General features: G+C 49.0%; 1 protein-coding gene across 1 annotated transcript in view; it reads left to right on the top strand.

The window, feature by feature from the left end:
• Positions 1-19,026, top strand: part of LOC144158726 (constitutive coactivator of PPAR-gamma-like protein 1 homolog) — a 60,022-nt gene that overhangs the window by 9,768 nt on the left and 31,228 nt on the right. Inside the window, exons 2-7 of the mRNA XM_077689810.1 lie at positions 6,725-6,889; positions 7,399-7,708; positions 8,791-8,891; positions 10,164-10,317; positions 15,022-15,167; positions 15,260-15,442. Of these exons, the coding sequence (XP_077545936.1) occupies positions 6,725-6,889; positions 7,399-7,708; positions 8,791-8,891; positions 10,164-10,317; positions 15,022-15,167; positions 15,260-15,442 (1,059 nt within the window). The remainder of the gene's footprint in view (positions 1-6,724; positions 6,890-7,398; positions 7,709-8,790; positions 8,892-10,163; positions 10,318-15,021; positions 15,168-15,259; positions 15,443-19,026) is intronic.

A 19,026-nucleotide genomic window follows, 5' to 3' on the forward strand; every position in this document is an offset into this window, starting at 1 on the left:
AAAGTTTGCCAAGTTTTTAGTGTCAGGTATGATCAGAGAGGAGACGAGACACACACCATTCTGTTGTTTGTCGTGCGGCTGGTGCAGCAGTCGTTATGCAGCCAATTCTGTTGATCGGCTGTCGCTCGGCCATCGCCAAAACATCCTACACGGCCTGTGTATGCGGGGCAGTAGCGCTAAATTCAGCTGGCAAGCACAAGCAGGAAGTGGTCTCGCTCCGTTCGGCCGGTCTCCACTTCCTGTGGTTGGCGTCACTCGTAGCGTCTGCGAACGTTGGCGCGACCGTGCTCTTCGTGGTGTTGGCTGAAGATGGGCCGACAGATTGTGGGAGAGAGAGAGGGGGGAAGGAATGTGCAGACCTGGCTCACGGCGTCCTGCCCAGCACACTCTTCTTACGGCTGCTGCTTGCCCCGTCCTCTCTTCCATCTTCCTTCTTTCTTTCTTTCTTTCTTTCTTTTTTTCTTTCAAAACCATGGCTCGTGCTTTTTCGTTTACTCGGAGCTCTGAATTTCCTCAGTGCGGAAGTCTGGAGGGAGGGGATGATCTTGATGCTTCTAAATATATGCTCGGTGGCGACGGGAGGGCGTGCGCTGGTGCCACACTTGTTCCGTGCGCATCGGGCACGGCTCTGAACCCAGCTTGACACAGTAAATTTCTTCTTGTAATTCTGTGTGTGGCAAGAACCCAGCGCTCGCTTTGCATGCAAGCTGTTCGCTGGGTGTGGCAGTTTTAATTCCAGTTTCGTCTTGGCGGTGGGCTGGAAACGTTATTTTTAAGCCAGGCTTTCAGTGTACCAGACTTCAGTGCGCCGTTCTCGCATTATCATGCTTTCGAAAGAATCTAAGGGTGTGTCAGGATTTAAGTAACAGGCGTAGTTGCAGTAAGGATTGTAGCGTTGTTTCTCATAGATTCTGTGCACTCTGTAGTGAAAATGTGCTGTAATATCGATAGCCTGAGCCTGATGTAGTTATGCAATTGATTTTAAAATGGCAAATTAAGAATTAAGATTAAAATGCCCGTTTAAGTGCGTTTGCCTAGCTTGACAACGATAAAGGAATATGGCAGGAAGCAATGCGTGTGTGGGTGTGTAGAGCTAGAATTACCCGTGATAAAAAGAACTACCAGGGCTGTCTGTGTGATGCATTTCTTGGCCCTACAAGAAAGCCGACTCATCAGTCAAAGCACAATGGCGGTCTTTCCAGCCACTCTCCGTTTTTGTAATAATAGACATGTCATCAGTCAAGTAGAGGTAGTGGGTGAGAGTAATAGCAGAAATCTCCTTGCCAACCCGAACTCGCTCGTGTGTTCTTCTTTTTCTTGTTGCATATATTTGAAGGGCCAATTCTAAGAAAGCGAAGAAATTGGGTTTGGCTTTTCGAGAGAGTCTGTGGGAACATTTGATGACAGGTGATAGAAGCATACTCGTATACGCGTGACTAGTATTCATACAGTACGAGGCTCTAAGGTCGAGCAGTGGCAGTATAAAACTTTCACAAATTTAAAGGGGCACTGACACAAAATTTTGAAGGCGAGATAACTTCGGAGATAGATTGGTGGGAACACATATACATCATCTGCAAAATATCAGCGGTGAATACAGCCTAGAACATATTTAAAATCAATTTTGAAGTGTGCGAAACGCAACCGAGCGGCCAGCAGACGACCACGCGCAAGTGTAAATAAACAACATCCAAACACGTCACGAGTTTGTGTTTGCCGCTTCCGCACTGCCGGCTCGCCGCTCCTATCGGAGGACCGGAGGGCGGAGCTTCTGCTCTCGAGAACGAACGACCCGATCGTTGGCGGCGGAGGCGCCGTGATTTCGTCAGCTCATCGGGCAGCTGGCCGCGACCAAAGTTCTACAGCGATTCCAGGCGCTCTGTTTCTATTACTGTTTATTACCATTGGATGCGGAAACGCGCCGGAGGCACGAAAAGCCCAGTGAGCAAGCCGCACGGTCGCTGTGCAGGCGGCGGCCACGGCCGCGAAGTGGCCCACGCCGGCGCAGGTAGCTCGAGTGACAGCTTGTTACCGCTGCACGAAATTGTCCCCAAGTCCCGACCATGGTGGCTTACATGAGAAAGGAGTTAATGATGCCATGGCGGGTTGCATTAAAAATTGTCATCTGCACTGCTTACGAGAGCGGCACTCGAATATCCGCCGCAGTGCTAAGCCGAACACATCTGTAGGCGGACCTGTAGGCAGACCGGCCGGCTGCTCCCAGCGCGCGTCTTGCCACCCACCGTCTCGAGCGTCGCGCGTCGTTCGTTAGCCGCGGTAGCATTTGCACTCGCAGCGCCTGCGTCACATCCACGGTCGCTTTTTAATTAGGCGCCTCACGAGATCAGTACGGGGGGGGCATTCGCAGAAACTGCCGTTGATGCGGATTCGACAGTGCCACGGCGGCTCTGCTCTGTAACTGTGATATCCCTCCGACGGTCACGTGGTCAGCTTTGTTCACACAAAATCCACAAAATCGATCGTTTCGCGGCACTCGCTGAAACCGAAACTGCGACTGGCCGCATTGAAAATGCCTCTAATTAAACAACCGTCGCACGCTGAAGCAAATGAGGTTTCTACAGGTTATAAGTAGGTCACTAGCTACTTATCGCAACAAAAAAAACAAGATGCAAAATTTTTGTGTCAGTGCCCCTTTAATAGGAAAGCTGAAGCAGACGACGAAAATTCACCACTGTGACGGGTAAGGCCTAATCCAACTGGTGTCCGTAATTGCTCGAGTTTGGAAAGTGAATGATTTGGTAGATGTGTTAGACTTGGTGGGTCCTTCTGTTGCTGTTAAATAAAATGCTATTCCGCCTTCTCCCTGCGTTGTTGTGCATGACCAATGTGTCATTGTTGAAAAACGTTAATTGGACAAATATAAGTTTTATCAAACATGGGTGCTATATTGGTGTCATATTGCCTGTTGGAAATAGTGCAAATTTTCTTCTTTCGTAGTAAGTGCAATTTGGTGGTGTCAGTCCTGGTTGTGCTTCCCCAGACCAAAAAGTGGCATTTGTTGAACCCGATCAGGCGAAGAGCTGCCGTTCCGAACTGCCACCACTTCTTCCGTCTCACTTTATTTATCTCCCTCTTCTTCTACATTTTCTACAACGTTTAATGTGTGAGAGAAAGAGCTTATGATGAATCTCGAGTTTAATGCTCATCAGAAGAAAGAAACGTGAGATTACAAATGCTTTCGGTGCACGTTAAAGATGCCCAGGTGGTCAAAATGAATCCGGAACATGATGAATCACGAGTTTAATGCTCATCAGAAGAAAGAAACGTGAGATTGCAAATGCTTTTGGTGCACGTTAAAGATGCCCAGGTGGTCAAAATGAATCCGGAACAGCCCTCCACTACGGCGCGCCTCATCGCCTGCGTTGCGTCGGCGCGTTAAACCCTACAATCAATCGAGATTGCAAAGGCTGTTTTGTTAGTGGTGGTATCAACATGCTTTTTTTCCTAGATAATTGTCTGAAAAGAAGTATTCCGAGGAGTTTAGCTGAAGGGTCAAGTTTCACAGCTGAGGCACCAAGAAATATCTTACTGCCGTTGTTGCCTATTTTATTCATCGGTCTGAAAAGCACGGCCTTGGTTTTCAATGCCTTAATAACCAGCCAATTTGAACCGCTGCGTTCATTTAGCGTGTCTAAAAGACGCCCAGTATGCTGCTGTAGTGCACTCTGGCGCCAGTTTTTCTGGTGTCCAACACCTTGTCACCATGGCTTGTCACCTGGTGGCAACATTTTAGTATGCATTAATGATGTTAAAGAGATCACTACTGAAGCCACAGCGTTTCGGTTTGTTTGATAGATTAGTGGGATTTATCCAGCCAAAAGGCTTAAGAGAAGTCTACTAATCTCGGTGCAAATAGTTTATCTGTGGTACCATGATGGAATTAATCTTTGTGCACGAGATTAGCGCAGTCACTAAACTGAATTTTACTGAAACAACGTATATATTGTGCTAGTATGCAGCATTTGTCACCGTGTGAGGTCATTCCTTTGTGAATGGATTTTTCCTGGGGCCTTTCGAGAAACTGGCAATATTGGTGGCGCATTTTGTTGCTCCTTTTAACTCTTTCGCTACCGCGCCTATTCAAAATCGATAAATTTGATCGATACTTTGGGAGCGCCTTTTCATAGCGTTCCAGGCGTTGCTCGAAGAAGTAAAGCTGCTCGGAGTTAGATCAGAAAATGTCCTTTCAAAGTCAGTTTTTGTTTCATTTTTGCGACTGAAACGTGATTTTTGACACGCTTTTGAATCACCTGCGTATGGAAAAGGGGCCTGGTCATCGCGCATCACTGCTACCAACGAAGAATGCGTGCCACTCGTAGTTACTCTGCACCGGCGTTTGTTCTTTGTTATCAGGGCGTGAATGGTGAACCAGCAAACGATTTTCAATCGTCAGGTTCGCGCTCTGACAATAATAACCCCAGAAATCGGCTGAAAATGTCAAGCAGTGCCTGGTTGCAAAGCTACTTTATGATTTTAGGCAGTGTTATTGCCTTTGCGCACGTTGTTCTAAGTTCTGTGGTAGTTCTACTTACCCCAGGACCATTCGCAAACAGTTTACAACAGTTTCGGTTTCGTTTCTGCATCGCGAAATTCATATTTAGCGCTACTACGCAGTTACCCAACTTCAAGGCTACCTGCCATGGCGCCTGGAGCGTCCGCGACTGATCCTCGAACAAAGCACGGTGCTCCTGATTTCCCCCCACCCTAACCCGATTTCTGCGATAAGAACTTCAGATGCAAGTCAAAAGATCACACCCAGTCGCCAGATATCTGTTCCGCCGAGGACAGCACTTCAAACCGGCCTTACACTGCCAGCTGTTCGCCTTCCAGTTCCGTTTCCATGCGAGGATATATCCAGGTGTCTAATGTTGCTGCTTAGTTGAACTGTCTATTCGGACGGAGTCTTCGATAAGTTTTTGTACTGTTTCATTTGAAAACTGTTAGGTGGCGCTGCAATAGAGGAGGCTTCTTGTGCTGATCTTTTTTATCGCGCAACTGCTACTCGGCCAAAGATCGCTGGGCACGAATCTAGCGCATTGTACCTCATTTCTGCGAGCAAGGCTACAATTGCGAGTAAGAAGATGATAATAAATGAGCTTTATGTTTTGAGAAATAACTGATCGTGAACGTCAACAAGCATCAACCACGGCGTTCCGTTTTCAACTTCATGCATGTTTTTATTCCGCATTGCGTGCTTGTCCCAAATTTTGTGCTCGCTGTAAATGCAAAGTCAGTCATTGACAAGATGTTTTTACGTTATGTGGGGGCAAGTTGGTGCCTCTGATAATGTCAAACCGCCAAATTTATTCCAGGGAACCACCCGAAATAGCACATTTTGAATTGGAGGTTGGGCCTCACCACATGACACGAGCACCGTGCGTGCTAACTTTTTTTTTTTTATATCTGACACACTGTTCCGCGCAAGTCGACATTTTTTCCAGGGCGTGTTTTTGAAATGTTTCCCTACAAAATGTATATTCTAATTTTTTTTCTACTACCGGTGGTTTGATATACACAACTCCTTTATCATTTTTTTTTGACAACTTGACAAAAATTGTGATTTTGATATTTTTTTCACAACTATGATATATAAAATTTAAAATACTGGTGTTATTGGAAAGATTGTTAAATAATCTGCATTTTGTGTTCTTGTAATAGTTCCTAACCAATTTTTTTAGCAGGGAAAAAATTTTTTTCGGACCCCTAAAAATTGGTCAATTTTCCGGCGGTAGTGAAAGAGTTAAAAACAATGGTGGCAACTTTTGCGAGTTGCGGGCAAGCCGGAGTAAATTTTGTAAGGCAGTGGTGTTATCAACGTGCTCAAACACCCGCCGCGGTGGCTCAGTGGCTAAGGCGTTGCGCTGCTGAGCACGAGGTCGCGGGTTCGATTCCCGGCCGCGGCGGCCGCTTTTCTGGTGGAGGCGAAAAGCAAAAACGCCCGTGTGTACGAGATTTCAGCGCACGATAAAGATCCCCAGGTGGTCAAAATTAATCCGGAGCCCTCCACTACGGCGCGCCTCATCGCCTGCGTTGCGTCGGCGCGTTAAACCCCACAATCAATCAATGATCAACGTGCTCAAGGACACGGCAGAAAACGGCCCGTGTGCACTTTGCGGACTGAATCAGTATTTACTCAGCATTCGGGTATTTACTGTTCTGCTGCTGATTCATGAAAGCGTGCCAGATTTTATCTTAGTCCTTGCTCGAGATCTGCTACTGCAATTTCTGGGTGTTGAGTAACCTTGAGCGCATGGGTCGTTTGTGCCCTTTCTAAGTATTTGCTAGCTTTTCCTGGCATTTTGGGGGGCCATCAATTGTTAGCTGTTCTGCCCTTGACTGATGCCAGCGTTTAGGCTTTTCCATGAAATATCAATGTTTCATGGTTACAGAGTTAAACAGGTTTTTTTTACCACTTCAGTTTAGCTTTCCTGAGAGGACTGGTCACCTTGTCAGAACACGCAGGAATTTGTGCAGGGTGGCAACATTTCTGGTACACCTTAATATTGTGTCTTTCTGTGTTATTAGTATTGTGTGGGCTGTATGTGGTTTGCGTGCTGTCCCGGTTTGTCGTAGTTCTGAAAATGTTCCCTTGCACGAATAGTTGAAGAGTGCGAAGGGGGCGTCGTATACTGCGTCGGGGTCGGATTGATTCAACGAGGGGCGGTGTTTTCTTCCCCTTCCCCCTCCTCCCCTTGTCGCGCAGGGCTCGCTGGAGACGCGGGAGTTCATCCTGGACGAGGTTGCGCGCAGCCTGAACCTGCACCCGCACCGCTTCTGCGTGCTGGCCGCCCTGCTGGGCAACTACCTGCTCTCCGAGGAGGAGCTGGCCCCCTTCCACCGCTCGCTCTGCCCAGAGGCCAAGGGAAAGGTGGGTCGCGTCTGTGGCCGGTGAGAGGTTGACCCGGGGAGCAGTAGGGGCAGCATGCAACTGGCCGGTTTGGCTTAGAACTGTCCCAGGTGGACTCCAGCAGCACCTTTTGCCAGGCAGAATGCTTGGCACAGCTGCAAACACTCGCCCCCAGCGGGCCCTGCAGATATGAAGAGAGCCCATTGGCGCTTTTTGAAGTACCGTCGGAAAGGAGGAGCTGAGTATCCTGCGGTTGTCAGGTGTCATGAGAGGCAGGAAGAAGGTATCTCCATGTACCGCCATGTGTCAAACCGGAACCAGCTCGGTGAGGCCGTCAATGTTGTGATGGCTGAGGTCTTGCTCAGTGCTAGGTGCAGGGCCAACGAAGGCATCCCAGTCAGTTCTTCCCACTGTGGATGTGTTGCTCAGATGGAAGTGTAAAAATAAGCCAAGCAACTACTGGCAGGTTGAATTTCTGTCTACGAGCAAAATTTGGGGCCACGCTTGAGGGATCTCCCCCATCGTTGCAGGTGATTCCCCCGGAGACGCTGATCCCGGCCGTAGTGGGCTTTGTGCGGGGCCTCCCCTCGACCGAGGACCTGGATGCCCTGGGTGCCCGGGTGTTCCCCGGGGCGCCCCGTGAGAAAGTGCAGCGGCTCAAGAACTGCGTGCACTACTATCTCAACGGCACCCGGGACGGGTTCCTCCGCTACCGACCCTCCAGCCAGGGACGCCGGCACGAGTCCGGCTGTTACCCGGCTGCCGCCACCGCTGCCTCCGCGTCGGCACCCCTGCCACCCATCTCCGAGCAGCAGGGGACGCCCGTGGTCAACGGCAAGGGTGCGGCCCCCTCTTGGTCCTTCCCTCTTGGTCCTTGCGCCGTTGAAGCGCATTATGTTGGTTTGTACGAGAGCCTGCGTGAAGCATGCTGTTGCTGAGATGTTATTGTTCATTTTCAGCGCGGTAGTACTTCGAGGAATCACTCGGGAGTGGGAAATTCGGGGCTTCTCTTCCCTATCCGCTGCTGATTAAGTTGCTTTGAGCTCCTTTGCAACCGTCAAAGCAACCCGCTTTCTGCTTGCTGCCTATGTCAAACTGACACTGTAGCTGCACCCGCAGGGCTTAGTAAGGCTGGGTGTGACTGCATTGTAAACTACCGTGGACTCCCGTGAAGACGAACTTGGTTAAGACGAACACCGTGTTTAAGACGAACAACGTTCTTGCTTTCTTGTAACGTTCACAATGCAAAAAACCTCTGCTTGAGACAAATTTCTGATAATACGAACAAATTTTTACGGTCCCTTTGAGTTCGTTTAACGGGAGTCTACTGTGTAGTTATTTTGGCAAAGCTGCGATGTCGCTCTTTTCAACGGGACGTTTTTGGCATGAGTGGGCAAGAATAAAAAAATGCGCACTGCACCACTAATATTTGCCAGCATGCTGGAATGAAGCGAACTGTGTGCAGAGCGGCTGTCCAAAAGCAACAGTGCTAACGAGTTTTCCCTCTTGAGCTTAAATTGCCATCCAAGTTTGCACAAAACACCGGAACAGGCTTGCGGCTTGTTGGGGAGTCACGTGGGGGGCTTGCAGGCTGCAGCGTGGCCACTGGTGTGAAGTCAGACTGCAGTACCTAATAACGTGTGTTGCCAAATGGATATACTTGGGTAAAACTTGCGTAATTTTTTGGACCTTATTGCTTGTAAACTACTGCAGCAAGGGGAAATTACAAAAGAAAAAGCAGGCAATGTCACGCATTAGGTGCAGTCTCCTTTCAAAACCCACACGGGCGCGTTGATGTCTGCGTTTATTTCTTTTGTGCTGTGATACACTACATCAGCCATTGCCGATCTTATCTTGTACCTGAGTATGGTAAGTGCTGTGGGATGATGTGCTTAGACATTTTTGCTTTTCCGGCCCCACAGCCGACGCTCCTTCACCCAGCCTAGACCTGTCGTCTCCTGGTGAAGACGGCCTCTCGCGGTCGGACCCTTCCAAGTTTGCCTCCGAGACGGCCGAGAGTGAGGTGGGTTGTGCTGTGCTCGCTGACTCTGATTCACTGCTTTTAAGTGCAGAGCACTTTAGGGGCTCGCCTTGTTATCGTAGCTCGCTCACTGGACCCAAGCAGAGGCGCATGGCATTCTGTCATAGTGGCTGTCGTCGCAGCGTAACCCAGAGGCTTCGAAAGCCCAGCGGTATAAATAGTCATGAGCGTTGAAACTCGTGAACTGCTTGTGCTTGTCATACATCCCCCTCCTGTTTGGTGCAAAGAAAACTGTAGGTACATTTGAGGCAAAATATATGTAATTAACGGGCAGCGCATGCGTTCATTTAGTTAAGAAAGCTCCTTGGGTTGGTTTTTACGATAGCAAGCGAAAAAAGTGGCAGTGCAACGCCGGCACGTGTGGGAGGAAAAAGCAAGCACAAAAAGAACAGAACCCCAGCTGGCGCGGTTTCAGGCAGGGGGCGTGCGAGCACTGCGAAGGTGGGAAATTTGAAATGCGTTGGACAAACCTCTGTTGAATTCATCAGGAGAGGAATGAGACAGAGTGGCGAAGAGCGTGATGGGTGGTAAGAGTGAGAGGATAACAGCGCCACAGCCCATTACGGTGATTCACTGCTCTGCACTTCCGACAGCTTTCACATTAAGTGGAACGGCTTTAATTTTTTCCTGATGTCTTGGCAGGGAGAGCGTTTGTCAGCGGTGTATCTTAATGGGCTGAAAGTGCGACAAAGTCAGGAGCGACAGTGTGGGAGTTCTGCCTGCGCTAACAGTGGAAATAAGCCTTTAGGGCACATTGCCAAGGGTACGCATGACGGTATAAAGCTTTAGTGTAATGAGATTAAACTGTTTGGTGAGCTAGTTGTTAGCGGCGCTTATAGGGCTCACTCCATGGTTAATTTTTGTGAAGAACGGCTTCACTTGGGTCCTGCTGCCGATGGACCAGTCAGTGTGGAAGGTGGCTCTTGTGCAGTAGTGATATAATTCATTCCTATCCATCCTGTTTCGTTCCTGTCATTTTCCTCCCTGAAGTCGTGGTGGCAGAGAAAAGTAGATTTCCTTGGAAAATGGGCCAACAAATATGTACCTTTGCATGCAGGTTTTGTCCAGAACAGAGGCAAGCATCGCGCATTAACTCCCCGGTGTCTCAAAATGGCTAATTTAGGAAGCCACATTTCCTGTTAATTCGCAAACCGCTCATTCAGCTTAACTTGTCCCAGCTTGGCTTGTCAAGAGGCTGTCCGGATTCCACCGTGTTGCTGAGTGCGAAGTGTTGTGTTCCCCTTTTGTTGGCAGCTGTCGAGCCTGACTGCGTATCGCCAGGCTACGGGCGGCGGCTACCCGGCCAACGGGAACGTGGTGAACGGGGCCTTCAAGCCGGGTGATGCTCTGGATGCCCTGCGCCGGAACAGCACCGAAGACGACAGCCCCATTGCACCAGACGCTAACGGTGAGTGGCCAATGGCGCATTTTATTTGCCACTCGAGGACAGTTCCAAGCAGTTCACGGGCAATCCAGGACTGTTCTCGCAATAAAAATTCAACGGGCCTTCCACTGCACTGCGAAGATGGAGGACCTGTGACCTGTGAAGTTGTGTTGGTCGATAGGTGTATTGTGTTGTGTGGTGACTTGCTATATCGATCGAATAAAGGCGCGTGCAGTCGAACTCCGCAATAACGAAACTGCCGAGGAGAGCCAAAAAAAAAAAAAATCGCTTTAGCAGGAATTTTATTGCCGCAAGAATGAAGCATAAACGGCAGGAAAATCGCCCGCAAACCGAAAATCTATTTCCGAAAGTCGGTTTATTACTTTTCCAGCTTTGCCTTGCAGCAACTTCACAGCTAAGGGGTCGCACTACGATAAGTGGTTCATTGCTAGTCGTCGTGCCAAACTTAGAATGACTGAATCGCATGTCAAGCACATTCAAAACATCCCACGAGTTCGTCTTCTCTGCACGCTTTTCCAATGTTGTTCACAAAACCAAGTAAGCTTTGCTTTGTTGACGTCCGGGAAGGCCGCGGCCGCCACTGTTTTGTTTTGCGCACGTGTGCCATTAGAGAGTGGCGTCCTTGCTTTTCGAAATGGTAAAGCGAGCTGCAGGTGGTTCCAAACTCATCGGCGTTACCCTCCCTTCCTCCACTTGGACCACTGACTTGGGCAACGATGGCTGCCTTATATTGTAGCGATAAAAAATTGCGCTTTTGTGCTGGCAGAGGCATATTATTGAGAGCAAACGTGCTGATCGCCACAAACACAAGGAGTGCATGTGTGCTGTTCAGCGGGAGCCGGCTACTTTCAGTCCAAGCCAAAGCCGTGCCGTGAGTCATGTGTCGCCCCCCTTCCGGTGTCACTGCAACACTGCCTCCATGGCCGCCTGGTGCACAGTCTTTTTTGTAAACAAATATGGTGGCGGCCATGCAAGTACGCTATGGCAGAAGTTTACGCACTTTTAGTTCAAAAAAAAAAAATGCGTTTGAGCACTTTTTGGACACTGTTAGCCTTAGATGAGTCAATAGAATGCCAACCAGACTTGCAGTGAATTTTGTTAATGCAGGATCGCTTTCCAAAAACATTTCGTTGCCATGAGATATGAAATACATGGGCCTTTACGGACGTCTGCCGGGGATCCTAAAATATTTCGTTGCCGCGGAAATTTTGTACTCGTGGGATTCCACTATCACGGGGTTTGACTGTACACATAAATTTCTTAAGAATAATTCTAAATCAATTCTGATAATTTGTTTCGGGGCAGTTTCGATTACCGTGTTTACTCGCATAATGCTCGCACCCCTAATGGGATCTGCCACAACGTGGATTTTTTTGTTTCCTCACATAATCGTCGCCCCACCGAAATTAAAATGGTGAAAGTCGTCTGCTCGCGAAGCCCGCATGATGGTCTCGCTCGCCACCACTCCGTTCGGTGGAGAGCGCGGTTACGGTGCAGTGTATCCAGGCGCGCCAGGCGCATGGCAGCCTAGCGCCATCTCTCAAACGCTACTCACACTGTCGTCGGGCCGGTTTCGCGTGTGCACTGCTAGGCAGCGTTCGTACAGCATCCGGTCGCCCCTTCGTTAGCAGAGCAGCAGTCAGTCTAATCAGTTCTCGAGAGCTCGCCAGCTTGCCAGATCCACAGCTTGGTTTCCGTCATTTCGAGGTTTCTCGTCGCTTTGTTCTGTGCCGGTTTCGGTGCCGGTTCAGCATGGGGCGGTACGCCAGTTATACAGCCGCTCTGAAGGTGAAAGCTATTGAATACGCTATAGAGCAGGCCCTTCGGCGTCTACAAGTTCAGCATGTGCTACTGAAAGTGACCAACAAGGAACGCAAAGTTAAAGGAGCTGCACACTGAGCTGGCTGTCATTCCAGGTGGCCTAACGTCCGTGCTGCAGCCTTTGGACGTGCAGGGGTGAGACAGCTGCGCATATTGCGCACTTTTGATACAAATCTACTTTCCTGCGCCAGGCTGCTCCAAAAGCTTGAAAATTGCAAAAATTGCGCCAAACTGCTCCAAAGCAGTCTGAGAGCCAAGGATTTTAACGCTCCCGCCAGTTTCAGTGGGGAAAAATCTTTACTGACGGCATAATTTTCCAGCACCCCCAAAGTGATCCTGTTTGTAAAGGTTTAATTGATTGATCATACAATAAATAACCTGCATAAAATTGCCCCCAAGGTAGTTTTTTCGAAGGTCACCATGTCGGGTTGCACATGTTATATTCTGTGAGTTTTTTTTTGTTTTTTAAGTTTTCCCATGGAAAACAATTGCAAAGTCCCGTAGAAAAAATGTGTATGTGTACTCAGGCGACAAACTACTGGTGAAAATTGATGAAAAGACGGCAATTTTCGGGGCGCCGTATCTCCAGAACGACATTACTGGGCGTCGCCATCTTGGTGTGGTGAATATTGGAAAACATGGCCGTCGGGCGAAGCAGTTGCTCGTGGTTCAGGCAGAGTGCTCTTCGCCAATTTCTACTGTGGTTTTGGTTATGGGGGTGGCTGGGTTTTCATTTAGTCGTTTGATCTGTTGAGGGAAGTTGCGTGACTCGAAGAACGGGGGTTCATCAAAAACAGCCGTGTTTCGGCCTCGAGTGAGAGGCGCGGTGCGTGTTTGAAGTGAAATTTCGGACTCATTGCGGTGTTATAATAAAACGCTGAGTTTTTGCTGCCTTTGACAGCGAGCTTGCGAGTGGCGGAAATGAGACGATCGACACTGCAGAAGTGGCGGTGCAGGCTACATCGCCGCAAAATGTTCAAGCAGTGGCCGATAGCGGGACGGGCTATTATAGCATGCTAGTAATAATGGTTTATCTATCTGAAGTGATATTTAATGCCACGAAGGAGGTGGCTAAACATAACAACGTTATTCAAATTGCGATCGTAGTGAATGCGCACCTTAGGGGTTGAAATGGGAGGGCTGGTGGGGTGCGAAGATTGTCACCTCACTTTGCGCAACTTTTGCCATGCCGCTACAATTGTGTGTAAAGCCGAGTCTGGGATTACAAAAATAATAATTTCAGCATTCACATGATAATGAAAATGCCTTACGATTGCTTAGTTTTTCGATTCAATGTTTTCAACGGCACTCCATGCTATCTATGCATAGAGCCTAAGAATTTATAGATGGCTTGTAAAAAGGTAGTGCAGTTCGTGCCTTGTGATACTCTAGTAGAAAAACCTTCATTGAAAGGCTGTTTCAGTGTTATGTACGTTCAAAATCCATTAGAAAGTGCACTCCCCCCTCCCCCCCCCTTTCAAGTTGCCAAAAATTTGATTTTTAGGCTCCTAAGGTGACGCAATAAATGTCATCATTCTGCTCCAAATCAAGGTTCTTCTGCTCCAAAATCGAGATTTCGCTGATCCAAAAACTGCTCCCAAATCTGGTTCAGCTGTCTCACCCCTGGACAGGTCTTTGAACAAATCGTTCGAAGATGGCGTTCAAAGGCTGTACACAGAGTGGATGGCCAGCACGATCCGAGCCGGCTGGCAAGATGCATATCGGAAGCATGGAGATTGATCGCCACAGACGTCGTCGTCATAAGCTTCAAGAAGACGGGTATATCGAATGCCGTTGATACAGCTGAAGGCTACTATAGTGTGAGATGACGACGAGGCCTGCGAAGCCGACGTGGGATCTGGAGGTGACGACCAGTGATGTTAGCAGCACTGACTCGGACTAGGACTGTTCCCAGTTGGGTTCCCCACCACCAAACGCGGCATGGTCAAGTTGGGCGGCAGCTGGCCGCAACAAGTAAAGTTGCGTGCTTCATGCCTATGTCGACCTTGTACTTTTATTACGAAGGCAAGTCCTGGTTGGGAAATGTCTTGGTTGTGAATAATACCTATTCATATCTTATTTAAGCTCGCTTTTACCATTCGAAATTTTTTTTCCCCCACATATCTATCGCACCCCCTAACTTCACAGTGGTTTTTCCGGTAAAAGAGTGCGAGGATTATGCGAGTAAATACGGTAAACCAGAGAGAGTTGCAGCCGTTTTCCATAAGCGTACACTCTCTGTCGACAGCCACGTATTGACAGCAAAGGGAATTCTGCGGTGACAGAACTTCAGTGTGAACTAATTATGACAAGTAAATGATAATGATAGTTGTGTTGGCGGCCAATTTCAATATGGTTTTTAAAAAGATACCTACGTTAGATTGGGAGCTACAGAGCATTTTATGCTGGCTCTGGAGCGAGCATGTGTGATTGTTTATCAACATGGCCTGGTAGACGCACGCAATTTTGGTCACGACCTTGTGCAACACAGCTTCACTGTAGAATATAAAAAAAGGAGCTGCCCAGGAGCAGGTCTGAGCAGTTGAGAATGACAAGTAAAACACCGCGAGTACCACTGGTGAACCAGGCATCAAAACAAGGGAACTTTGGCTTGACCCCAGCTTCTTTACCATGTTGTTGGAAAGAAGCAGCTGCGATGTTCTGATTTAGGTGGAGTTTGTCGTACTCCAGGCGACATGTTGAAATTTGTTGTCTGACAGTTCATGTTGTGGTTCGGCCGAAGCTCAGGGGGCAGGCGGTCAGCGGTAGAAAAGGATCAGTTGGCGAGTGATGCCAAGGTGATCCCCACAGGTTAAAAGGTATCGTTAACCCAGTGCTAGTGTGGGGGTGAAACATGCAACCAAGTCTTCCCCGTCTCTTCGGCAGGTGTGCTGGCGCCCTCGAGCAACGGTGGCCCCCCAGCGTCGTCTGCGGTGCAGGTGAACGGCGGGCCCCTGGTGGGCCCCAGTTCGTCCAGCAGCAACAGCTCCAGCCCCGGTCGACAGAGCCCCAAGTCTTGGCAGGCACGCAAGGTGGGGATGGTGTACGGTGTGCCACTCTGGTCCTATCCGCATGGCGGCACTGATGACTGAGGAGCCCTTTCCCCTTCTTGCCCCCGCTGCAGGGCCAGAAAGGGGGTGACCAGGGCGGAAGCGGCGGCGAGGCTGCCGCTGGGGGCACCCGGGGGGGCTTTGTGATGCCCGAGACGCCCAAGCTGCCCAAGGTTCCGCCCGAGGTGATGCGGACGGCCAGCGAGCGGCACCAGAAGGGGCTCATGTCCCCCTGGATCTACCAGCTGCTCTCGCAGGTGCGGGGGCGTGCCCTCTCTCCCTTTTGCTTCCGGTTACATGCGGGATGAAGGGGAGGAATGCAGTTTGTTCTCAAGTACACGAATTCCATCGTACCCGCCGCGGTGGCTCAGTGGCTAAGGCGTTGTGCTGCTGAGCATGGGGGCGTGGGTTCGATTCCCGGCCGCGGCGGCCGCTTTTCTGATGGAGGCGGAAAGCAAAAACGCTCGTGTGTGCTAGATTTCGGGGCACGTTAAATGTCTCCAAGTGGTTGAAATTGATCAGGAGCCCTCCACTACGGCGCACCTCATCGCCTGTGTAGCGTCGGCGCGTTAAACCCTCCAATCTTATCAAATTCCATCTTGAGTCAGAGCAGATGTCATTTTAAGGGAACACGCAAGTCGAAAAATCGACTTTTTTTTTTTTTTTTTTTCCCAAAATGTGTCGATTTTTTGTTTTCAAAAACTTGCATCATCATCTTTAGCTATCCTTTCTTTCATGGGCAAAAAATTAGAACAAAATTAGAACGAGATCTTAGCAAAAAAACATGTCTGAATGACTCGCGATGACCCCAGAAATCGCACAATCAAGCCGAATTTTGGCCATCTTTGAGGGGTTTTGCCACACGGTGACGAGGCTGGCTGCCATTTCGTACACTTGAGAGAGGTAGACTGAGCCTCCTTCTCTCTATCGAGCCGCTCATCAGCTTCGTATCTCCACACAAAAAATTGACATATTTTTTCCCGCCTGTTTTGAGAATTCCTACTGGGTATTTAAATCACCTGACACGAAAGCGGGACCACCATTGGCTGCCGCTGCTTGTGAACTGTGTGCATTGTCTCGGTCGCTAGCCTCTCAAATTGGATCAGCCTAGAGGTGTTTTTTCTATTTCCTTGTTGGGAGTTTTGAACTGTGAGGAGAAGTGTGACCTTCGTCGCCACAAGTCCCGGACTTCACGACCGTACGAGGGAAAGAGCAGGCGGCACAGGAACACCGGCACAACCAACACAGCGAGGCCTAACCGCTGATTCTATCAGCGATTGGAGTGCTGGAAGCAGCGATTACTGGAGTGTATGAGTGTAGGAAGGACTGACTGATGTGAAGTGTTAGATGGTAAACTATGTGGCTAGGACATTCACAGCATTGTCTAGTGAGGTAGTTCGCCCGTTTCAAAGGGAAAAGCCTTAAATCCGTATCCGTATCCATAGCGATGCTATCGGCTTTGTGAACGCATCGGACGAGAAGCTGGCAGCCTTCTAAGGTGGGGAGACAGCTAGCAATGGTAGCGGTGCAAGTGCAGTTATCTGCGAAGTCGACACTCGGGCTGAAGTTGTGAGCGGCGCCATGTGTGCAGCGTGCGGGAAGCGGGAACTCGTAGTTGAGGTCGCAGACAAGTGGAAGGGCCTCGCATCGGTACTGGAATTCGAGTGCAAAAATGTGAGGTGACCAGCAGGAGTGATTTCTCCTGTTTACTTGTTGCATCACGCTTCCGCCGTCAGCTGTGGAGGCTTTGACCTTGAACTCTGCAGTGGAAGTCGCTGTGATAGTTTCGCCATCACTGGGCCTGTTCGATTTACGGGCCTTCTGGCAGCCCGCGGGCTGCCAGAAGCTTGCTCTTGGGCAGGAAGTTGCATCATGATTACGTTGTCCAAAGCACCTCGGGATACACCGGAAGCCGGGACTGAGAAATCCCAGCTGCGACGAGCGCTGCAGAGCAACTATTTTTTCGGTCGCCTGCTACATTTTCAGCGAACATCGGACGACGCAAGAAGTGCGCTCCCTGCTTTCCCCGACGCGTTGTCTGCGGACCGCCGTCGTCTTGAAGATGAAGAGTACGATTGCGAAGCCTTGCGCTGCTGAGCACGAGGTCGCGGGTTCGATTCCCGGCCGCGGCGGTCGCTTTTCTGATGGAGGCGAAAAGCAAAAACGCCCGTGTGTACGAGATTTCGGCGCACGATAAAGATCCCCAGGTGGTCAAAATTAATCCAGAGCCCTCCACTACGGCGCACCTCATCGCCTGCGTTGCGTCGGCGCGTTAAACCCTACAATCAATCAATCAACGATTGCGAAGCCGGCATTTTCAATGTGTGCGTCGTCCTCGATGGTCCAGTGGGGAAAGCGGCACCGCGTACCCCTACGTGGAGAACATTGTGCCGACCTACCTGTGCCAAATCGGTGCCCGCTCGCTGCCAGACCATGAACGTCCGGGCGGCTCTGGCAGCTTGCAGGGAGCCAGAAGGTGCCGACCCAGAAAAATCGAAGACGTTCTGGCGCCGCCGGAAGTGACATTTCGGGCTGCCCAAGAAAAACGAATGACCGGCTCTCGCCTCTGGCAGCCAGAAGTGGAAAATCGAACAGGCCCACTGTGAAAGCGGTACTCGCTGCACGCGTGTTTGGCATCGGACGCGATCAGCTGTCCAGGTTATGTGGCAGGAGAAGTTCTTGCTTTAGGACCTCAGTGTGGACATTTCAGACTATATCCCCACCAAGTTTTATGTTGTTTGAGCAAGAATTTCTGAATCTGTCGAAAATATAAACCTTCAATTGCATTTTTCTCAGTCAGGAGTTTTTGTCCGTTTTCTGAGTTTGTGCACGTATCTTTCCCCTTGTTGTATTGCAATGAAATTTTGCACAGATGTTCATTATAACGCGTTGAGTGTACAAATCTTGTTCATTATGCAATTTGTGTCCTTAGATATTTCTGACGGTCATAAAACCAAAATATACAAAGTAAAGAAAAGGCACGCTACCAGTCATTTTTCTTTCCTGGTGAAGAAAATGGATATAAAGTTTTTTCTTGTAGATTTGTGCACTCTGCAGTTTGTAAAGAACCATCTAGGCTATATTAAAGCTTGCCTTAAAAAATTTTAGTATAAAAAATAAAAAAGGCCATCTTTTTGCGCGTCATGCTGCATAAAATTGTATTTGCAGCAGCTATATGAAATCTGATTGCATATATGACAAGAGGGGCTGAATCTTTGCAAGCTGTGCAAATTTCAGCCTCCTAACTTCTTCATTATTAAAAAAAAAAAAAAAGCTGTTCATAGGAGCATGTCTCCCCTTAAAGGAGCCATGAAGACAAAATACAAGTTAGGTTTATTAGAAAGACTGCTTAGTCCCGATAACAATAATACCAATATCATCGCAATCTTCAAACAAATAACGGAGATATTAAAGAAAACGTGTGAAGCAGTCGCGACCCCCTAGCCAATTTCCCGCAACTTTTCTATGACGCCACGGAACCTTGTTTGTGCGATTGGCGGCCGCCTAACTGACCTGTCGCGACGACACATGACCGGACGTCTGAAATGGGGCCTCTAGTTCCATTTGACTGCACCACTTGAATGCTAACGTGCAGTTAACGCACTGAAAGTTATGTTTTATTGTTGGCCCATATGACGTCATTCTTGCTCATAACACGTCACTGTGGCGCAAAATTTGAAAGTTTTTAAATACTTCTTGCTTTTTTTTTTTCGTTAAAAAACATCTTTTGTGGATGTAATGGAGCTGAGTGAGATACTGAAACCTAGTTCTTTCAAGTTAAACGAAGTTGTATTTTCTCTTCATGGCTTCTTTAAAGATAAGCTTTATAGGTCCGGGCGAA

Source organism: Haemaphysalis longicornis, unplaced genomic scaffold (assembly GCF_048455015.1).
Source record: "Haemaphysalis longicornis isolate Haplotype H1 unplaced genomic scaffold, Haemaphysalis longicornis Haplotype H1 scaffold_10, whole genome shotgun sequence".
Classification (NCBI taxonomy): domain Eukaryota; kingdom Metazoa; phylum Arthropoda; class Arachnida; order Ixodida; family Ixodidae; genus Haemaphysalis; species Haemaphysalis longicornis.